The 21,658-nt window shown below is 42.5% G+C and overlaps 1 protein-coding gene across 4 annotated transcripts in view; it reads left to right on the top strand.

The window, feature by feature from the left end:
* The window catches only part of Myb (MYB proto-oncogene, transcription factor), a 38,834-nt gene that overhangs the window by 1,507 nt on the left and 15,669 nt on the right, over window positions 1–21,658 (top strand). Inside the window, exons 2-15 of one of the 4 annotated variants that reach the window (XM_052751157.1) lie at window positions 3,450–3,567; window positions 5,218–5,289; window positions 6,844–6,936; window positions 7,175–7,395; window positions 9,182–9,419; window positions 10,796–10,876; window positions 11,227–11,331; window positions 13,226–13,483; window positions 14,387–14,752; window positions 16,519–16,655; window positions 17,540–17,654; window positions 17,745–17,870; window positions 19,334–19,444; window positions 20,617–20,724. In XM_052751157.1, the coding sequence (XP_052607117.1) occupies window positions 3,450–3,567; window positions 5,218–5,289; window positions 6,844–6,936; window positions 7,175–7,395; window positions 9,182–9,419; window positions 10,796–10,876; window positions 11,227–11,331; window positions 13,226–13,483; window positions 14,387–14,752; window positions 16,519–16,655; window positions 17,540–17,654; window positions 17,745–17,870; window positions 19,334–19,444; window positions 20,617–20,724 (2,149 nt within the window). Of the gene's footprint in view, window positions 1–2,610; window positions 3,568–5,217; window positions 5,290–6,843; window positions 6,937–7,174; window positions 7,396–9,181; window positions 9,420–10,795; window positions 10,877–11,226; window positions 11,332–13,225; window positions 13,484–14,386; window positions 14,753–16,518; window positions 16,656–17,539; window positions 17,655–17,744; window positions 17,871–19,333; window positions 19,445–20,616; window positions 20,725–21,658 lie in introns of those variants that run through there. The other 3 variants (XM_052751156.1, XM_052751159.1, XM_052751158.1) reach the window with 3 other exon arrangements.

Genomic DNA, 21,658 nt, shown 5'->3' with positions numbered 1-21,658 from the left:
TTGCAGCGTCCCCGGGACTACGTCGCCGCGGCTCTGATCCTGGCCAGAGTGAGGTCCAGGCGCCCCGCGCACACGTGGACGCAGCTGAGGTCGCCGCTGCTCCCGGCACTCGGCTCCAGCTGCCTTAGGTAGCCCGCCTCTGGCAAGGCCAGGGGACGACCCTACAGAAAGGAGTCTGGCAAACAAACGCACACACACACACACACACACACACACACACACACACACACACACGCAAAAGTCCGTGGAGACAAAGTCTGTCCGCCCGCCTTTCCACCGGTGGTTTGATTTTTGGCTAAACTTAATCTGTTTTTTTTTTGGAACCAGCAGGTACTGGCCCTGCAGGGCGCGGGCTCTGGGAAGTTGCAGAGAGCGTGGGCGTGGGCCCTGCAGCGCACCCTCGGGCTGGGCCAGGCGGGGAGCGGCAACCGCTGGGCGTCGGAACAAGACGGGGGTGGTGAATTGGGGAGACCTTGGATCTTGGCTCCCAGTGCCTGGCCCCAGGCCTGCTGCACCGGCCCAAGTGCCACCCCTTAAGGCGTTTCGCCTTTCGCTTTGGGGACCTAAACCGACAGCACCCGGGTCACCTGTTTTGTAGAAAGCTGAAACCTGCACCCAGGCGGAGGGAGTTGGGAAAGGGCGCTCCGAGGAGGCGCGGCCCAGGCTCGGTGCCTTAAGGTTTAGTCTGCACGGGGCGTGGCCGCGCAGGTTCCTTGCGGCTCGCAGGTTGCCCGGAGGGGAGGCGGCGGGGAGGGGCGGGAGCCTTGAACTTGACTCAGGGGGAAGAGAAACCCGGCTGCGGGCTCGGAGCCGTTTCTTGCAGGGCGAGCGTCAACTCGGCAGGGATTATTAACCAGGTCAGCGAAATGAGTCTGAACCCCTTTTCTAGAATCATGAAGCGGCCACAGGCACTTCCTCCCGTTCCCCTCCCTCTTCCCAACCCCCCAGCAACTCTTTTTCGTTTCTTTGCACGGTTTGTTTCCTTGATAGAATGCAATATTCATAGTTGTACTCTTGTAACCACACAGGCTCTCGCAGGTGGAGGAGTCGAGAGCATCTAGCCTGAAATCAGCCTTTGAAAGTCCTTTGACTGTTGGGTCTGAGATCTTGTCAGAGCAGATAAAGGAAAAGTTATTTCAGGTCCTTTGTCGAAATTAATCATGCTACTGAGGCGACCAGGTCATTTCAGAGCAAGGAAATTGCATGCAAAGCTCGAAGGCGATCCCCTTGCCAAGACTGGACTCGCCCCACTGCCTCTAATAGCCCTTCAGGAGCTGCAAGAGTCACATGCCACGTTTCACCCCAAGACTCTGGCTTTGCACATCTGCTCAGAGCTCGCTTTTTAAAAGGCACGGAAGACAGTGGAGACGTGCGCTCTGGAAAGTACCTCATAAAATAGAATCGACGCCCTAATGTGTAAGACAGCATCCATGAGAGGGAGAGAGATTAGTCCAAATCAAACAACTGGGTTCATACAGAACCAGGGCTGGCGGGAGCTTTGCTTCCAGAACCCTGGTCCTGTGAGCCCAGTTCACCCTCACCTGACTGTCGACTGCCCCCTGTGGGTGACTAAGTATGTTGCTTGTTCTTAGTTTAAGCTTTGACTAGAGAAAAACCCAATTACTTGCTTGGAAAATGTCCATAGTTCTGAAAAGTGACATCTCCAGATCTCGCCAAACTCAAAAGGCTACTCTAATGAGATTTAAATCTGTGGCTCCACTTTCAGATCCCGTTGGCTTTCTTGGTATCCCTGATACTTTACGGAAGGCTGCTTCATTTGGAAGGCTTTCCAAGGAGTTCCATAGCAAAAAAAGGAAATTGTCACCGAAAGATACTGATTCACAATTCTAGGCTTATGATTTTCTTTCTCCTTTCTTCCTTCCTTCCTTCCTTCTTTCCTTCCTTCCTTCCTTCCTTCCTTCCTTCCTTCCTTCCTTCCTTCTTCCTTCCTTCCTTCCTTTGTGTCTTTATAACATTGTTGTATATGAAGAGGAAATTTTTAAATTATTATTACTGTCTCCTGTTTACTGTAGAAAAGAAAAGTGTTCTTGGTTCAAAGGAGTGACACTAAGTGGAAAAAAATGAATATAGTTTAGTGGGATTTTTTTTGGTGATGTTATTTTAAGGTTAGATCACATCCTGCCACTGTGTAACCAGAACCATTAGCTTGCTGCCCAAAATAATAGTTTTAAATGATGAGAATCACTCTTTAGGGGTTTGGTAAACACTTTTGTTTAACTTGTAGGAGCTGGAAGTGTACATTTAGTGAGTGAGTTCAAGAAGATAAAAGCTATTATGAATATAAATTTGCTTTTTTAAAAAAATAATTTTCATATGATAACTGTTCTATATCATTTTATTGGTCTGGATTTGATGGGTTTTTCGGTTTTACAAGGGTGAATTTTAGTGAAGTTGTTAAGTGTATAATTTTCATATCTTAAGTTTTATGATAACTAAAACTAGACTGCAAAATGACTCTGTTCAGTGTATGATTGATAAGTTTGGAGTTACTTCAGCAGTCATCAGAACTCACAGTGTTACTCAACTCGGTAAAAGAAAAGGCTGTTTTGAAAACAGTAACTTTTTTAACCTGTAGATTTTGTCAGGGGGAACCCCTTGGTTTTTAATTAGGTACATTGTAAGATATTTTAGACGCCATTCAGTCAGAGACAGAGAAAACAAGAGTAGGTAGGATTCTGACTAGTCAGTACCCCGGCAATGTGCTTAGTTACTTTGGAAACAGCATTGTAAACACAGCCACGAGTTGGGTCGGCCAGACCTTCAGTTTTGAATGATTTGCTGTTTATGTTAATCACAGAACAGTTTGATGGCTGTATCCTTTCCTGGGGAAAGGAGTCTTGAAACCCCTAGTTTTTGTTTTTGTTTTCTTGTTTTTCCTGCTAGTATTATGGCCTTTAAGGGATGATCACAATTATGCTTTTGAATGTATTCTGTCTTGATTTAAAAAAAAAAAAAAAACAGAATGCCGCTCTATTAGGACATAATTGATTGTTTCGTTGTGTAGAAGAAACTATTCAAATGATTTGACATATGCCAGGGAGTTTGAGTGTGCACTTATATAAAAGGACGTGGGCTCTTGTTCCTTTGATTGTCCTTAACATTGAGCTTCACACTTCGGCGTCCATTGGTTGGGAAGCTGCCAGATGTGTAACTTTGTCACTGGTCTAACAGTAAGAGCAGGTTCAAACATGCAGAGCAGGAGAAAGTGCCAGGGCTCCTGGTGTCTCTGTGGATACCAGTAACAGCAGAACCAGTTTACAAACACTACAGCAACAGAATGCAGAAAATAACCCCGTTGCGCAAGTTTGCAAAGTTTGGGTCTTTGTAGACCTTGGAAAGCTCACTCAAGAGTTTTTGTGTGAGTTTCATCATCCAATAGCTTGGATCCTCTGCTTCCAGCCCATGTCTGTCCATTCTTATTTCTGCAGCATATACAGTAGCGATGAGGACGATGAAGACATTGAGATGTGTGACCATGACTACGATGGGCTGCTTCCCAAATCTGGAAAGCGTCACTTGGGGAAAACTAGGTGGACCAGGGAAGAGGTAACTAGTCATTTTTATTAAAACATGTGAAGAAAACTGTCGAGTCTGTAATGGGTGAAAACCGAAATTTTAGCTCAGCTGCTTGTGCTCATCTGAAGACGCTTGGAGACTTTATCCGGGCATGCCATACAGAATGTTCCCCCCTTACCTCTGCCAGTATGCTCCTTCTGCTATCTGTTTCCAAATCATTTGTTGTTCTGTGAATGTTCTCAGCTTTCCCCTTTATGCTTTGCCTGTCAATTTCTCATTCTGGAGCCCCACCACTTTTTGTGCTTTTTCATTATGTCTTAACACATCGTGTGTGCTGTGTAACTATTACTGGCTGCCATCTTTAAGGCTGGTTGCACCCTCTTGTGTTCCCATGCCACTGAGTGCATGCTTGGCTTTGCTGATGTTGCTACATGTATGTCTTTCCCAACACACTCACTGCACATCTCTTGAGGGTTGAGACTAAATTGTCTCTTCATCTTTGTGTTCCTTGAACCCAAAATCACTTGCCAAAATGTAGGATAGTAACAAACGTTCTCTAGATAAAGTAAGACATTGCTACTTCATAAACTAAAACAGTCATAGAATTCATCCTGCCATAATATATACATCTAATATTCTTTATATATAATACTTCACAGACCTATGTATGTGAAATATTATTCTAAAGACATCCAGTAATGGGTGAAGATATGCCCACTTCTTTCAAGAACAAAATCATTAATGTATGAAGAAAGGTTTCTTCTTCTTCTTTATTGAACTATGGAATTCATTGTGTTCTAAAACTGGGAGCTCCTGAGAACAGGTGGGCAAGACTCCCAGGGAAGCACCTAGGAAATGCATGTCCCACCTACCAAGATCAGGCACCGGGCTGCTCCCTTGGGATATGGAAGCTCTGTTGTTAACCACAGTTTCCCAGTTCCTGTCTGTCTTGTATTATGTGTGAAGGGTCTCATTGCAGAAACCCAGGAAAACTATGTTTATAAAGGCATGTGGGATCTAGTAGAATGGTGACCAGTGTATGATGATGAGCTGATAGAGCCAACTGCTTGAGAATGTTCAGTGTCTCCCATGTTCTGATATATTTGGTCATTCATAAACTCTGAACATATTGATACAAAGCCTTAGTGACTTTACTGAATTAAATTCACCTGCAAGTTAAATATGTAAAGTATTTTTGACTTTTATATGAATAAAGTTGAGCTAATGGGAAACATCTCACTCACAGTCTTATCTCTTGCCCTGGTTGAATGACAACTAAGTTTCACATTGGAATTCACTTTCCACCATTCAGGAAAAGTGTCAACAGTCACCATCTATTAAACACTAACACATGCCAGGCTTCCTTCACTGCTTTGCATAATGCTATTGTGTAATCTCCAGATAACCCTCTTGATACTGCCTTTCCTATTTTATAGATGACAATATGAATCTGTTTATAGAACTATTCAACAGCTGTGTCAGAGTAAAAGCTTTAGTGTGCATGTAACTAAATCTGTGTTCAGAGCAGTCTATTACATTAATATTGGCTTTATTTGGATGCTTTTGGAAGCTATTTTTCCCCCCGGTTGGATCATGAGGTTGGCTCCTCTGTTCATTATAACTTGAACAGCGCTATTCAGTAGACCACTGATATCCTAGGATTGCCTTTAAATGCCTTAGGATGAAAAGCTGAAGAAGCTGGTGGAACAGAATGGGACAGATGACTGGAAAGTGATCGCCAATTACCTGCCGGTAAGTTAGTTATTGTTTCCTTTGTGACCGAAAATCCCCCTCTGGATTTAAAGAGAAGTTCCTGGAGAGTTTATTAAAATACTGTGTATTTGTTCCTGTAGACATAAGGGGGAGAGACCCCTCCATAATTTTTATTTCTGACTACACAACATATAATTGATGTTTCTAAATATACTATTAAGAGATTTTGATTTTTTCCCCCAAAATTGCTTCTTGTTTTGTTTTAACTTATACTGATAACATAAGCTAACATTCTGATGGGCTATTACAAGGTAGAATTTTAAACTTCGTATGTTCTCCAAGTTAGCTTCCAAATTCAACAATTTTAATCAAAGCCCTATGTTTTGGTATATGGGTTTAAAATTCTAGAGTGCCTTTCGACTTCTACCCTCCCAGCCCCCATCTAAATGATGAGTTAGGAGCCTAAGAGTCCTTTACAGTCAGTCCTTCTCATCCTTTTCATTCCTACAGTCTGGCCACAGGGTGGCCGCCCTGCCCTCTCCTTCACAGCGGCTTCCTACCTTTTCCCCCAGATCCAGATCCAGACACGATTAGCTGGTAGAGCTTCCTAGACTGCAGCCAGTCCTCACTAGCAGTGTGCTTGCCTAGGGTGTCTGAGACCCTGGGCTTTTGATCTCCGGCACCTCATAAACAAACAACGACAATTAAACTTCGTGACATAGATGCTCACAAAGCCAGTCAGCTTCCTCGCCTGACACCCGAAGGCTCTCCTATCTGCTCTCAACTTAGGGTTCCACTCTTCTCCCCCTCCACTACCCGCTCTGCTTCCTACTTCCTCCCCATAAGCAGGTTTGGTTGCGTTCATTTCTGCTTTTTCTCCTCTGGGCTTTTCTTCCTGGGGATTTTGCCCCCCTAGGGTGTTCTTTTTTGCTTCCCCAGTTAAAAGTTCTGAGCATCCTCCAAAGGCCATATCAAGAACCCCTGGATGCCTCTGCAGGAAGTGATGTCCCATCTTAAGGGGTCCTCCTCTCCTGAACCCTAAGAGCCCTTTGCTTCTGTCTCTCTCTTCTTGCAGATAAGTAGTTTCAGCCTTCTGTGATGATCAGTTCCGTGTTTATCTTTCCCTTCTTCTAAGACTGTAAGCTCTTAGAGAGTGAGAACCTTTTACTGTTTTCGTTCCTCTTAAATATAAGTGCTGGTGGTCTTTTGGTTTGAATGGGAGGCACTTTAATTCTTTCAAGTGGATTTTCATTGAAACCTAGCAATATGGAATCTCTAGCACACCTTAAGCCATGGAGATACAAACCACAGACTTGGGTTAAGGTTAAGTCAGTACATATGTGTGCAATAAGACGTCCCTTTTATTCATGCGACACATCTATTCGTTCATGAGTCACAGGCTCCAATCTTAGCTGCAACTTAGATACAGTCTTTAGTCTGGAAGCAGTGTGGGTGGGATCGGTGGGCTCTCTCTACATGCCTTTAAATGTTCCTCAATGTTGGCACTATGTATTGTCCACATATAATTCCTATTGAACGAAGTCTTCATGCGCTCATCACATTTATCTTTGTGATGGTGCGTTCTTTGTCTAGAACCGGACAGATGTGCAGTGTCAACACCGGTGGCAGAAGGTGCTAAACCCTGAACTCATCAAGGGTCCCTGGACCAAAGAAGAAGATCAGAGAGTAAGTTCTGTTTCCATTCGATGTGTGAATTGTAGTTAAGAGTATTCCTAAAACACATTTCTCACCCCCAGGGCAGCAGTGAGAATGTCCAAACAGAAAGTCAAGGGCTTGCTCCTGTATGTCCAGTGGATGAAAGTGGATTTTTTTAGTTCTCTAAAGATCTTGTAACATTGAAGCTTGATGACCTTGACTCATTCTGTAACATTAAAACCCAGGTTATTTTTGTGTTTATCTGAAGGTGATCGAGCTTGTACAGAAATACGGCCCGAAACGTTGGTCCGTGATTGCCAAGCACTTGAAAGGGAGGATTGGAAAACAATGTAGGGAGAGGTGGCACAACCACTTGAATCCAGAAGTTAAGAAAACCTCCTGGACAGAAGAGGAAGACAGAATCATTTACCAGGCACACAAGAGACTAGGGAACAGATGGGCCGAAATCGCAAAGCTACTGCCTGGACGGTAATTCTTTGTCAAAAACATATATCGATCGGGAAGAGCAAGGGGATGGCCATTGAACATTTGGAGGGTGTAGATGAATTACATTCTATCAATCATAAGCATGTTGTTAGGTAAACCAGAGTCGTCACATTTTAGAAGTGGAAGAGATCTTGGAATTATTATTTATGAGCCTCGGGCCAAGCCTTCTATCCTTAACCTGCACATCTCCATTTGCAAAATAACTAATGATCTATCTCATGAGCTAATGTTAGGGTCAAGTAACATGAATGTCAAAGCATTGTGTAAGCGGAAGAACTCTAGATACCCAGAGGGAAAGGGAAACCCAAAACACAGAAATTGGTTGTAGTCTGAGTTCATCCAACCAATTGAGTGACCAGCAATCACTTTGGTCATCCCTCTGCTATAGCAATGTAGTAATATAACACACAGAATATAGACAATTCTGTATAGAATTATCATGCCTGTTTCAGGTTTTGAACTAATTTCAGTGTCGTATCTTCTTTTTACTGAACAAGGTAGGGAAATGACCCCTTTGTGAAGGAGAACTGTGAAAGCTCACCTTTGACCCCTTGTTTATATTTAAATATTATGTATAAAAATAAATAAATAAATAAATATTATGTATATAATTGATTTTTATCTGTTTCCAAGAAATACTTTCACTATAAACTTTTGAATGAAAAAATATGAGGTATTTTTATTCTTGACCTTCTTAACCCTGAAGTGGACAAAAGACCATTGCAGAGATGGCTTATTCAGTATGTCCCCGTATAGCGAGCACCAAAGCATTCTCCCCCTGCTTCTCATGGCTTGAGAGCTTCAGGAAGTCATGGATCTGGTCAAAGGAGGTCTTTCCTCCCATGTGGCCTCAGGATATGCTGTTGACTTTTCTAAAAATTAAAGGGGCATCTGAACTTCCTCTTTTTAAACATACATTTCCCCACCCCCATGGAAATAGCAAAAGGGTGTCTTAAATGTTTTTTTTTTTTTTTTTTTTTTTGAGCTGAGAAACTTTTCCCAAGAGCGGAAAGAGTTTCTAGTAAACAGTTTACGAGGTAGTCAAGTGTGGTAGGCAGTACATGCCTGTAATCATGCCCAGCACTCAGGAAGTAGAGGCCGAAAGATCTGGAATTCAAGGCCAGCCTAGACTACTGTTTCAGGAAAACAACACCCACCCCTCCCAAAAGGCAGAAAATATGCTGGGGCCTAGCATCTTTCATTTGGGATCCTGTTGAGGGTGGTAGAGAATGCCATTACCGCATCATCCTCTTTGTCTAGTTATAAGAATGATGGGAGTGGTTTCCAAAAGGTGATGGAGGTTTTTTTATTCAAACTTTGTACATAGAGTTATAAGAGTGGGCACTGGGGCTTTGTCATTGTTGTCCTCAAGCTTAGCTAAGTGTCTCAACCCTGCTAAAAGCCACAACATAAGGGCTTTATAACAGCTGGGACTTCAAGGTGTATTAAAGTCCAGTAGCACAGGAACAGTCAGAACCTAGAGAAGGGTTATTATATTGAGCATATGCCTTTATTAAGGAGTCAAAATGCTAAAAAGAAAGCAACATTTGCAGAAAACTCCACACATCCCAGCTTGCAGTCGTAAGAGAAATCCATGGGTTGTCAATTAGGCAGCAGGATAGAAAAGACCAAAACAATTAAAAAGGGAAAATAGCAGTTAGTTAGTGAAACCATGGAGAAGATTTCTTTTAGAAACAGTTTTCTGTCAATTAACTATAGTCTGAATTAAAATTTTGGTGAAGTTTTTATGTGGTGTATTTCTGCACAGGACTGATAATGCTATCAAGAATCATTGGAATTCCACCATGCGCCGGAAGGTGGAACAGGAAGGCTACCTGCAGGAGCCTTCCAAAGCCAGTCAGCCACCAGTGGCCGCCAGCTTCCCGAAGAACAAGCACCTGATGGGTTTTGCTCATGCTCCGCCACCTTCATCTCAGCTCTCTCCAACTGGCCAGCCGTCAGTCAACAGCGACTATCCCTACTACCACATTTCCGAAGCACAAAATGTAAGCCATTCCTGAGAACTTAGAGGAGAGAGATGGTTATGGCGGTTCCAGGTCACAAAAATACTCTAGGGTTGTGTGCTTTCATAGAAACTGCATGAGCATGGTCACAGAGGGTCCTCAGCTAGACCCACTGAATAGACTTGAGTCTGACTTATATTTCTGGAAACAAGAGTGGTAAGTAGTTTTTCCCGAATGGAAGCAGTGCTTGAAAGAATCTAAGTCATTTGATTCTAACTTGCTTTTCCAAACCTATTTCAAGTTAGCCTTTGAATGTAAATGTCCTTAAAATATTGCCGTGTCTTAACAATGGGTGAATGCAGGTAGATTTACAGTCCAATATTTTTCTTTTCCAAAATGAAAAATGGATGTAATATTACATTTAAATCGCAAAGAGCTGATAGCTAAACTCTGAAATACAAAGGGAGACTATAAATCCAGTTCTGGCAATGATCTAAGGGAAATGTATTCATTTACACATTCAGTAAATGTTTACTTTCTTACTCTGAGTCAAGAGTATTGTGACATCGATTCTGTACATCTCCCTTTATCCTCATTTGAACTGGTATCATTCCTTCCCCATTTCTAGACATTCACAGCTAGGGAAAGAAATCCTTTATAATATGTGAGAGAGAAGGCTAAAAAGGAGAATATCAAGAAATGCTTATCATAGAACTGATGATTTTAAAAAAAATGACAAAATTTGCCACCAGGTAGTGGTGGCACACACCTTTAATCCCAGAACTTGGGAGGGAGTGGCAGGCAGATCTCTGTGAGTTGGAGGCCATCCTGGTCTACTGAGTGAGTTCCAGGACAGCCAGGGCTACACAGAGAAACCCTGTCTCCAAAAAAAAAAAGAAAAGACAAGAATTACAAAGATCATATGCAAATGTTATGTAAAACATATTCATGAATAGTTCTTACTTGGCTCTATCCATTTCTTAGATTTGACTACAGAATTTCCAGAAAGGTCTCCGGTGAATGAATTATCATAAAAGCTTCTGTGCTTTTTATTAAAACTCAACATTATTCTAAGAAAAATATCCCTGGTGACAAACAGCTAGTGGTATGGATGTCTCTCAAAACTTCTTTCACACATCCGTGAATACTTTTTTCCATTGTTCTTTTCTCTGATTGAGGAATGCTTTCTGTTGGGATAGAAAGACCCTTGGGGCTTCTTTCCCTGTTTCTTGAACTACTGAGCCATTTATAAATACCTGGCTAAATTTCAAGTTAGAGAAGTTTTGTTTTGGTTATTTAATCATTCAGTGACCTTTATCAACCAAGTCCTTTTTCCCCCTCGGTCCCAGAACACATGAGTCCCCCTGAAGCACCTGTAAGTGTGAATGACTTGGTCTTTGTCTTGCTTTTTGGTCTAGGTCTCCAGTCACGTTCCATATCCTGTAGCGTTGCATGTAAATATAGTCAATGTCCCTCAGCCAGCTGCTGCAGCCATACAGGTGAGATTGTCTGATGGGCAAACCTGTTAGCTGAGCAAGACACCGCTTTTAAAGAATCCCTTACTTCTTCCACATAAGCACATATTTTACAATCTGTAATAGAAAGAAAAGCTAACAGCATTGAGGACCTACTGTGGGACAGCCATTTACCAATGGTGGCTTCTGGAATTTTCTGATGCATCCGTGAGCATGTGCTCTGGCCTCTGCTTTCTCCTGGTTGCCTTAAGTCCCATATTACTTTGAGCAAGTGGTGGTGAATAGTGTGTGGGCGGTTTCACATGGAAGCTCTCTGGGCTGTGTAAGTTACCTCACTCAGACCTTGTCTTTCCCTGCTTCGCTTGTAACTCTAGAGACACTATAATGATGAAGACCCCGAGAAAGAAAAGCGAATAAAGGAATTAGAATTGCTCCTGATGTCAACGGAAAATGAGCTCAAAGGACAGCAGACGTTACCAGTAAGAGTATTACCCTGTGATGGGAAGCTTTATCTCAGCTCTCTTCTCTAGCCTGTTTCTCCTCTTGCAAAGATTGTGCCAGCCAAGTTCTGTGTATCTGCTAACAATGCTCACACCAGAAATTGCTACTAATAAAAATCCACTAGTCTCAGAATGTGCCTGAACCGAATTAAAAGTAGCTTAGCCATTTGTTTTATAACAGGACCACAGTACCCACTTGTGACCATCAGCATCCCGTTGTTTCCTTCAAAAGGACGTTCATCAATTTGAAGACTAAGAAAGATAAAATGATCTGAACAATCTGCATTTTATGCATTTTAGCAAAACTCTATATACATGTAGTGCTCATTTGCTTGAGTCTTTTTCTTTTAATGTTATTTTCTTAGCCCATATTTACATAGTTTACAATCTCAAAATCAATTTGATGCATATTTCGTATATACATGTAAAAAAAAAAAGGAATATATACATAAGCCACTTCTTCAAATGTTTGCTCCTATCTTTCACTTGCACGTATGAAAGCTGTGAGGCCCATTCCTATTGGTAGTGATAGTGTGTTTCTGTATACACACACATGTTCCCATAGGTGTGTGCACATGTGCATGCAGGTGTATGTGCACACATGTGTCCAGGCCAGAGGTTGACATCAAGTGTCTTCCTTGATAGATCTCTAGATCAAAATTTTTATTATAATTCTGTCTGTGTGTGCACACATGCTCACACGCACTTTTGGAGGTAAGAGGACAACTTTCCAGAATCAATTCTTTTCTTCTACCATGGGCTCTTTTTTTTTTTTTTTTTTTTTTAACTGCCTAGCCATCTTGCTGGCCATCCATCTTATATTTTGAGACAAGGTCTCAAACTTTAATTTTTTCAAAATTTTTTGTATTTTGTAACCTAGGCTTGCTGGCCAATGAGCTCAAGATTCTGCTCGTCTCTCCCCCAGCACTGGGGTTACAGACTTGAACTGCTGTGTGTGTACTTGTGGATTAGACTCAGATTCTTCTGTTTGCCTAGCAATCACCTTTCAGACTGAGACATCTCCCCAGTAGCCCCACCCCTTCCTTTTTTGTACTGACAATTGCACATAGGGCCTCTCACATGCTAGGTAGCACTCTTCCCCTGAGCCACAGCGCTAACCCTCATGTGGGCCATTTCTGAATCCTTGATTGGGCAGCAAACTGGAAAAGTGCCTTGCACTTTGGAGCATATGTAGTTTACCCAAAAAGTGAGGATGAGAGAAGCGATACCCGGTAGGGATTCTCCTTTTCTGTTGTTGTTGTTAAATAATAAAATAGCATGCATATGGGTGTTCAACCACTTTTGAACTTGAATTAATATTTTGCAATTTCTCCTCTTGCATGGTCATAAGGGGATTTCTGTTAACTTGATCTACTTTCCTAACCACATACACTCTGCAGTCCCACCTTGCGTCAGTGCAACCTGTAGCCTTAAAAAAAAAAAAAAAAAAGAAGAATAGATGCAACATGATATGTCCAGATAAAAGCAGCTCTAGCCATCCAATCCTTTCAATGGCTTTGAATGCAAACAGGATCATTGTTAAGTCACAGCAAACATGGGCAGTTTGCAAATTAAACTCAAATGGATTTCTAAAACACTCCAAGACTTGTGTATTTTCTAGCAGTCCCCAGGTTTTACATTGGACTAACATCAGGGCAGCTGAAGCAATCCTGTAGTTATAAACTAGAGGGCTATTGCAAAGAGGTCAGAAAGGAAACATCTTGACAACTGTCTGGCGGGCCTGAGTTTGGATGAAGCAACTACTTTTTTTTTATCTTGCCTCCAACAGCATCTAATACCTTGTGCAACATCGTTGCTAAGTTTCTTCTTCCTTTCTTCCCCCATCCTTATTTCTACACACCCCCTTCCTCAGACACAGAACCATACTTGCAGCTACCCCGGGTGGCACAGCACCTCCATTGTGGACCAGACCAGACCTCATGGAGACAGTGCACCTGTTTCCTGTTTGGGAGACCACCACTCCTCCACTCCTTCTCTGCCTGCAGATCCTGGCTCTCTACCTGAAGAAAGCGCCTCACCAGCCAGGTGCATGATCGTCCACCAGGGCACCATTCTGGATAACGTTAAGAACCTCTTAGAATTTGCAGAAACACTCCAATTTATAGATTCTGTAAGTAGAATTGCTAAGGCGCGTTACTGTTTCTGGAAGAGGAATGGAGACTGATAACATAAGTCATTGCCATTTTCTATAGCAAGTATGCTTTGGGCCTATGTTCACGGAAAGTGAAAGGACCCATTTCGCTCAGCAGCCTGAGGTCGGATGCTACCCACACAAGAGGCAGCTTTCCATATTTTGCCTTCCAAATGTGAATTCCTTTAAAAAATAATGAATTTCTGACTTACCAAGAAGGGCTCAGGATAAGCACTGTGTCTGAGCTATTTTTAAACAGAATTTCTTGTATTTTGCTTACTTCTTTATGATTCTCTAGAAATTTTTCTTTGCTGTTTTTTGGTTTTGTTTTGTTTGTTTGTTTTGTTTTGCTTTTGCTGTTTTTTGTTTGTTTGTTTGTTTGTTTGTTTGTTTTTGGACAGCACATTTGGAATTATGTTTCCCTGGAGCTTAAAACAGCCTTTCAGCTCAAGGGTGGGACATAGCTTTCTCTTACAGAACACTGAACATTGATTAACCATCTCATTGGTTCATGGAAACAAACCATCTTCAATGACACAACTTTAAGTTCAACCAACAGTTCATTTTCTTGGTCACCTAGTTGGTTAAAAAGCATTTATTGCCTACACATGGGACAGGGCTAGCTATTGCCACAATGTATCATCTAGAAAGGCTTTCTGCTTGCTTTAAATTGCATGCAAAAGAGAGTGTGCCCGCTCCCCACAGTAGACGTGCAAGGTCACCTCTGGACCGCTGTGACCCGTGAGCTGGAAGTCCAGCAGACAGGCCCGGTGTTTTCTTGCATCGGGCACCCCCCACTCAGTGCTGTGTTGTGGGTGATGGTGGCTCTCCTCACCCGCACACGTCTTGTCTCAAAGCTCTGTGCCTCCCACATTGTTTCAGGAGTCTTCATGGTGTGATCTCAGCAGTTTTGCATTCTCTGAAGAAGAAGCAGCTTTTTCACGTAGCCAACAGCACACAGGCAAAGCCTTCCAGCTTCAACAAAGAGAGGGCCATGGGACTAGACCTTCAGGAGAGCCTGGCCTGAGGGTGAACAGCCCGGTGCTGAGCCAGGAGGCATCCCCTGGCCCAGCCAAGGCCTTACCTCTTGCGAGGCACAGCATTGTTCCACTGGTCATCCTTCGAAAAAAGCGGGGCCAGGCCAGCCCCTTAGCCACGGGAGACTCTAGCTCCTTCCTCTTTGCTGACATCAGCAGCTCAACTCCCAAGCGTTCCCCTGTCAAAGGCTTACCCTTCTCTCCCACTCAGGTAGACCACAGTTTCTGCACAGCTGTTACTAATTTTCAGCGGACACCTGAGCCTTGATAATTAGAGACTAATCTCTTGAACAAATCACTAACGACTGACCGCTGTCCTGGCCGATTTAACTCTGCATCGGATCTAGCTGGGGTGACTGCAGATGGCCTCCCTGAGTTCAGGCTGGCTGCAGGCCGACAGATGGATCTGTCACCTCTCTCTCTCTCTCTGACTCTTGGTGGTTTGGAAGATAGATAGTTGCATGAGATGTACTTTCATTTCCTTCTCCACTAGAACGGGACATTTCTGTCCCCTCCTCGTCCCCCATGTCGTCCCTCCCTCTTTAAATTTTAACAGGTTTTCTGCCTCTTTGTTCATTTATTACTAAGTGATTTACTGACCCCGGGGAGGAGGGAACCAAATTATGGTTACATAACATTTGGATTACAATGAGAAAACGAAACCATCATAACCTATCTGGAAGTGGAAATGTTTAGGGAGACAATGAGAAACAGATGCTTATGCAAAATAATTTAGCATTTTCAACATTGGTTCTTTCAAATTTTGCCAGGGCATTTTACTAGGGCACTGTTTGCCACAGAATATTCTTATTTTCATATAGCGCTCTTAAGGTATGAACGTTATAATGCTTAGCAGAGCCATGTGTTCCCAAATCATAATTAAGAGACAATTTGGCTCTGTAAGACATTTTTCCCCAGTTTCCCCAGTTGAGGGTTTTGTATTTTGTTTTACTTTATTTTATTTTATTTTATTTTTTTGTGGTTCTCGAAATCGAACCCAGGGCTTTGTGCATACTAGAGAAGTGCTCTACCACTGAGCTGTATATATATACTCCTGGACATGTTTTAAAAAGAACTTTAAGAATAGACAAATGATCTTCCCATTCACCGAAATACAGATTTAGGGTTGTTTTTTTTTTTTTCTCCCATATTTTCCTAAATGGTGCTCTGTGAAATTAGTTCTGCAAGACCTAATAGATCTCTCAGGGGGAAAAAAATCTAGATAGATATAAAAGTTTGGAACGCTAACTCAATGTTTTGAAAGGCTTCTTTACTTGAGTAGCCCTTAGACTTGGTTTTTGTTTGGATTTTTTTAATTTTTCAAATTGAAGACAGAGCCTTTATGCTGCCCAGGCTGGCCTCATACTCCTGTACTCTAGAACCTTCCTGCCTCTGAATAACTGTGACTACAGGGAGCAGCCACTATGCCTGACCTCCCTGAGAGTTTTAAGTGTGCTGATATGTATCTGGTCTTCCCAGGAGTTAAGATCCATTACTCTTCCCAAAACTATTTTTCTTGGGAACATCAGGATTCTGAGACATATAGGTTCTTACTCGGTGATTTCCCACATAATGCCAACCTTATGTAATATTACTCTAAGTTACTAGATCATTAAAACGAGAAAACTAAATATGAAGGAGGAGTAAAATAATAATCTTTCTAATGTTAGTCAAGAGCACATCCCATTCTCTTTAATGGCAAGTGTCATTTATGGAGAAGATTTTCTTTGAATTTTGCAAGGTTTTAGCTTTGACCCTAGATTTTTGTTGCTTATAAATAACACTTCAAATTTTGCTGCTCAATTGAAGGGAATCGATATCCTCATCAACACGGCATGATTCTTAGCGTTGTCAGTGTCTGGGGTCATGAGTCACTAGAGTATCCTTGCTTGCTATCTGGGTTTGGCTCCGGATTGGGGTGAGCACAGACTCATTATTTCATCTAAGTTATTTTTTCTTCCTTCTTTCCGTATCTAGTTCCTGAACACTTCCAGCAACCACGAAAACTCGGCCTTAGAAGTGCCTTCTTTATCCTCCACTCCTCTCAGCGGTCACAAACTGACAACACCGTGTCACAGAGACCAGACTGTGAAACCCCAGAAGGAAAATTCCATGTAAGTCCTCAGCTCAATAAGAAAAAAAAAATGTTTATCTTATTTGTTTACATTAATGAAAATACAGTCCCAGAAGTCCGAGCCCCTTGTATACATGTCATTCATTCACTGTGTGTATCCTGTGCATTCCCACAGTGACTATATTCGGAACATGTTACGACTAACTAACCAGGGAAGAAAGACAGAAATGAGCTTAATTACTTTCTGTAGTGTGCCCTAAATGCACACAGTGGTGGTTTTCACACGGTACTCCCACCCAGGTTTTTTCTTCCCACTATTTTTCAGTGTCCTTTAAAAAAAGATTAAATAAAGCATTCGGAGTAGAATTTTGAATGGTTCATAGTTTTTTATTTATTTTTTTTAAGCTTGTTTTTTTCTTTTTTATTACGGATCTCTTTAGATAATCACAGGAATGAATGTGTGTGTGTGTGTGTGTGTGTGTGTGTGTGTGTGTGTGTGTGTCTTTCAAAGCCTGGGTGATTGAGTAATTGAAAAGAAATACATTCTTTGAAAGAAAAGCATTCTTATTACTTCCAAATAAAAGTGAAGTTTTAGACATTACCATGCTTTCTAGTTTTGGCCTGATTTAAGGGAGTCAGTAAGACTGATTTGTAAGTGATATCAGATATTCCCAGTGCTTTTGGTCATTACACAGATCCAGGGCCATTACCTGTGTCTCCAGGACTGTTCTCAAGAGATACGAACTATTTTAGTGCTCCTAGTCTTAGAACATAGCATTTTGAAATATTTGTAGATCTGCAATATAACTTAATGCAGATCCACTATCCCTTAATGAATGCCACGACCAGCTGTTGGTATGTGGCTGAGGGTGATGTAAGCAGTGCGTGTCTTTTTGTTGAGCCTTTGACTGTTCTCTTCTTTAGCTTTAGAACTCCAGCTATCAAAAGGTCAATCCTTGAAAGCTCCCCGAGGACACCCACGCCATTCAAACACGCACTTGCCGCTCAAGAAATCAAATATGGTCCCCTGAAGATGCTAGTAAGTTCAAGAAAGGTCCTTGGGTTGAGTGGGCGTGTGCAGGTAGACATTAAGTTTCCTCTGATCCAGAAACATCCGCTCTTCCCTCAGCCTCAGACACCCTCTCACTTGGTGGAAGACCTGCAGGATGTGATCAAGCAGGAATCTGATGAATCGGGAGTTGTTGCTGAGTTTCAAGAGAATGGACCCCCACTACTGAAGAAAATCAAGCAGGAGGTAAGCCTGACATCGGTTCTTAGTGACAGTGACACTTTTCACACAAGATGTTCATGCAAAATAATAATAATAATAATAATAATAATAATAATAATAATAATAATAAATAAATAAAAAGTTGAAAAGCACTGCTGTGCTGTGGACTCCAGTCTTCCATTTGGAAATTCACCTCCATTAACTCCTTTAGACTGAAAAGATGCCAGAGAGGGTCAAGGGAAGAAGGGGCAGCAGGTCTATGCTCTACCTTCAGAAATTACTGATGATGGATAGACCGTGTTAATCACATAGATGCAAGTGGAAAGACCTCCTGATGGGTATACGGCGCTGGTTACTGGTGGAAAGGCCACGGGCATGACTACCAGAGTTATAAAGAGCTTTATGAGAAAGAAGAGGGGATAGGAGGGAGGAGCCAGGCCTGGCGGCGGGAGGGAAGTGGGGAGTAGAGCAGAGAGCAGAGAGGAAACAGAAAGACGCGGGGTGGGGGTCGGCGTCCAGCTTTTTAAGGCGGGGATTGCATGACTGCACTGCGGGTACATAGTTGCCCATGCCCGGGATGACATAAGACGCCAGACCCCGAGCTGCGCATGTGCCTGAGTGCAGCCAGAGAGAGCAGGATCCTAACACCACCAACCCAAATCATGGCCAAATTAATTAAAACAAGATTTTTTTTTCCTGTACATGGGCTGTCTCTCCCTAAGACAGGGCTCAAGAGGTCAACACTGGACAAGGGGAAAATAAGGGTTTTTATAGCTCGGGAGGAGGGGGTTTCCAAGTGGGTGATTTGGCACGGAGCGTTACAGAAGCGGAACATAAGCATAACATAACAAGCGTAAGTCATAACAACATCCTGAAACAAACATTTGCAAGGTGGTCATAACAACTTTTGAACCAAAGGCATGGTTGTCCTTTCCTGAAACAGACAGTACAGAACCATTTGTAGTTAAGGTCACAGGTGGGACATAGCACAATCCTTGAGAAACAGAGATTTAATCATAACAGGAATGAACCTAGTTTGTCTTTACTATAAGGTACCTTTCAAGCCTAAGATGGAGGAGGCTGGTTTATCAGTAGAGGGGGATGGAAGGGTGGACGGATAGACAGACAGACTGACAGAGATAGACAGACAGGAGATAGATGACAGATTCATTCCTATCGTCTGTTTTAAGGACTAAGAAATAGTTTATTCTAAGATAGAATGACCATGGCCAGAGAATATAGATTCAAGTTGCCCTGCGTGGCATGTTCCCTTAGAGAATAAGGAGTTTCCAAGCACAACAGAAAGCAATTTTAACCATCAGGAATCAAAGTGTTAGCTTATTGGGAAGAGCCCTTTCCAACAGGCCAAACTCCCTTTCCTTTCCTGCCAGGCTTTGTGTTCGGAAGACTGGACAGAAATTTACACCTGAGAGTAAGTGTTTCCTGGAAGTCTCTTCCATAACAAAGCACTTCCTGTTTGCTTTCAGGTGGAGTCACCAACTGATAAAGCAGGAAATTTCTTCTGCTCAAACCACTGGGAAGGGAACAGTCTGAGCGCCCAGCTGTTCGCTCAGGCGTCTCCTGTGGCAGATACCCCGGTAAGTATCAGGTTGGGCATTGACTCTTCTGTGATCATGTGACCCGTGGAGTCCTGTGTGTGGCATGTGGGACCACAGTGCCTTCAGCACTCACTCGTTAGTGTCACCCGGTTTCTGAATATTCACAGCCACATGATTCTTTGGCATTTGCTTTGTCTTCTCAATGTTGTGCATTCCCTCCTACTTAAGCAATCTGTTGTTTGGTTCCATGGGGTATCTAGGGTAGTGTCAGTCATGGTGTGTAGCAAATACTTGGCATTCTAGGCCCTTCCACAGGGGTTCTTCCATAGCCACAGGAGAAGGGCCCCATACCAGATGTTCCCGTTCTTTAATTAAAACGGCACGGTATTTGCATATAACCCACGCAATCCTCTTATATACTTTAAATCGCCTGTGGATTCACTCCTATCTCACGTGGTGTGCAAAGGCTGTGTGAAGAGCACTTTTCTGTCTGAGTGTTTCGGTTGGTGAATCCATGGATGCGAAGCAGAAGCTCTGTCACCTTGCTCTGGTTACTATTGCATTCTCACAGTGAGTCTGTCTCCTACATCTTAAGGACAGTCAGAGGCAAGGAAAATTGTTCATATTTACTCAGTGTGTGCTGACTGGTGAGTACAAGTTCAAGGGCTTTAGCTGAATTAATTCCTGTAATCCTCAAAATGTTGATAACATTTTCACCTTCATTATACCAACTGCGTGCCGCTGGGTAACTTAGCGACTTAGTTGCTCAATGTTATAAACTTAACTGTGAAAGTGTGTTTGTAAAGCCCTCACTTCCATCATTGTGCTGTACTGTTGTGATTTGTAGATCCCAAATACTTCTGTGCCAATAGATAACATAAAGAGTTCTCAGTAGTACACCTCTAATTTTTAGAGGCATGGATTAATAAATTCATTTAGTAGATAGGTTTTGTGAACATGCCATATGCCTAGATTTAGGTGGGACCCTCCCGCCTTTTTATTGTTTTGGTGACATTTGCAACAATGGGGGTGAGAAGCCAGTGTAGAGTTGGCTCCTTTTAGCTCAGAGGGGAAGGAATTTCTGGCAGACGCTTGCATTTCTTCATGCTAATGTATATCATCTCTTAGTAATCTACTCTCTAGACTTAGGTTTAGTTCGCTCCTGGATTATCCCACCCCACTGAAATTTCAAATGATTCCTTTCCCTTTAGAATATTCTTACAAGCTCTGTTTTAATGACGTCGGTGTCAGAAGATGAAGACAATGTTCTCAAAGCATTCACAACACCTAAAAACAGGCCCTTGGTGGGTCCCTTACAGGTAATGACTGTTCTAACATTTGGTGTCTTAAGACTCACTGCCCGAAAATCTGTTCCCTACATTGTTTTTAATGTTTTAGATATAAAGGAATGATGCTTTTAACCAACTTCTTAGTGTCTGGAAGTCACCCAGTGGTGTTTTTGTTACTAATCATGTGAGACACTGGAAAGTCTTGTCAAGTCAGGGGCCCCCGGCATGATGAAGTGAAACATTCCTTTTTAACTGTAACTGAGACTAAAATCATGTGCTACCCTAGACTGTGCTAGTATCTCCTTCTGCTTTTAAACAACCTTAAAAATATGTATCTCTATTGTTATTTTTTTTGTTGCAGAACTTTATTATGCATGCTCTGTCCTCAAGCAACCAAGAGCTCAGAGACTAGATTTCTAATGAAATATGAAATTAGTTAGAAAATGATTGCAATGCATTTGACTATGAGAACAAAAAGGCAGCCGTCAGTGTGGCATAGATCATCTGTGGTGGGCCATCTGCCATCAAGTTTTCATATCCAAAGGGATTTCCCTTGTAACTCTGAAGTAGGGTGCATTGATGAAATACAGCAAATTCCAAATTAATCCTGAGCCAAGTGTACATAAGAATGCAAATTTGTTCCCTCAGATTATTTAAAGCAGCTCCCACCATTAAAGAGCCTAGCACCCAGACAGCTGCAGCCCTCCCCCCTCTTACTCAGAGGGAAGCTCTACCTGAGCAAGTAGATAGCCTGGTTAGAAGGAAGAAATCATATTTGATGCTGTAAGTTCAAAGGCAGTGTAAAAGGATGGTAGACTTTGAGAGCTGATCTCTGTTAATAGGACCTTACCACCATTGTGCTATGCCTGCTCACTCCAAGTCCTGAGAATCCCCCCCCCTCCCCCCCGGCCCTCCTCTGTGTAGCTCTGGCTGTCCTGGAACTCACTCTGTAGACCAGGCTGTC

Source organism: Peromyscus californicus, unplaced genomic scaffold (genome assembly GCF_007827085.1).
Source record: "Peromyscus californicus insignis strain IS unplaced genomic scaffold, ASM782708v3 Scaffold_22__1_contigs__length_63687245, whole genome shotgun sequence".
Taxonomy (NCBI): Eukaryota; Metazoa; Chordata; class Mammalia; order Rodentia; family Cricetidae; genus Peromyscus; species Peromyscus californicus.
This window is presented reverse-complemented; position numbering and strand designations above follow the sequence as displayed.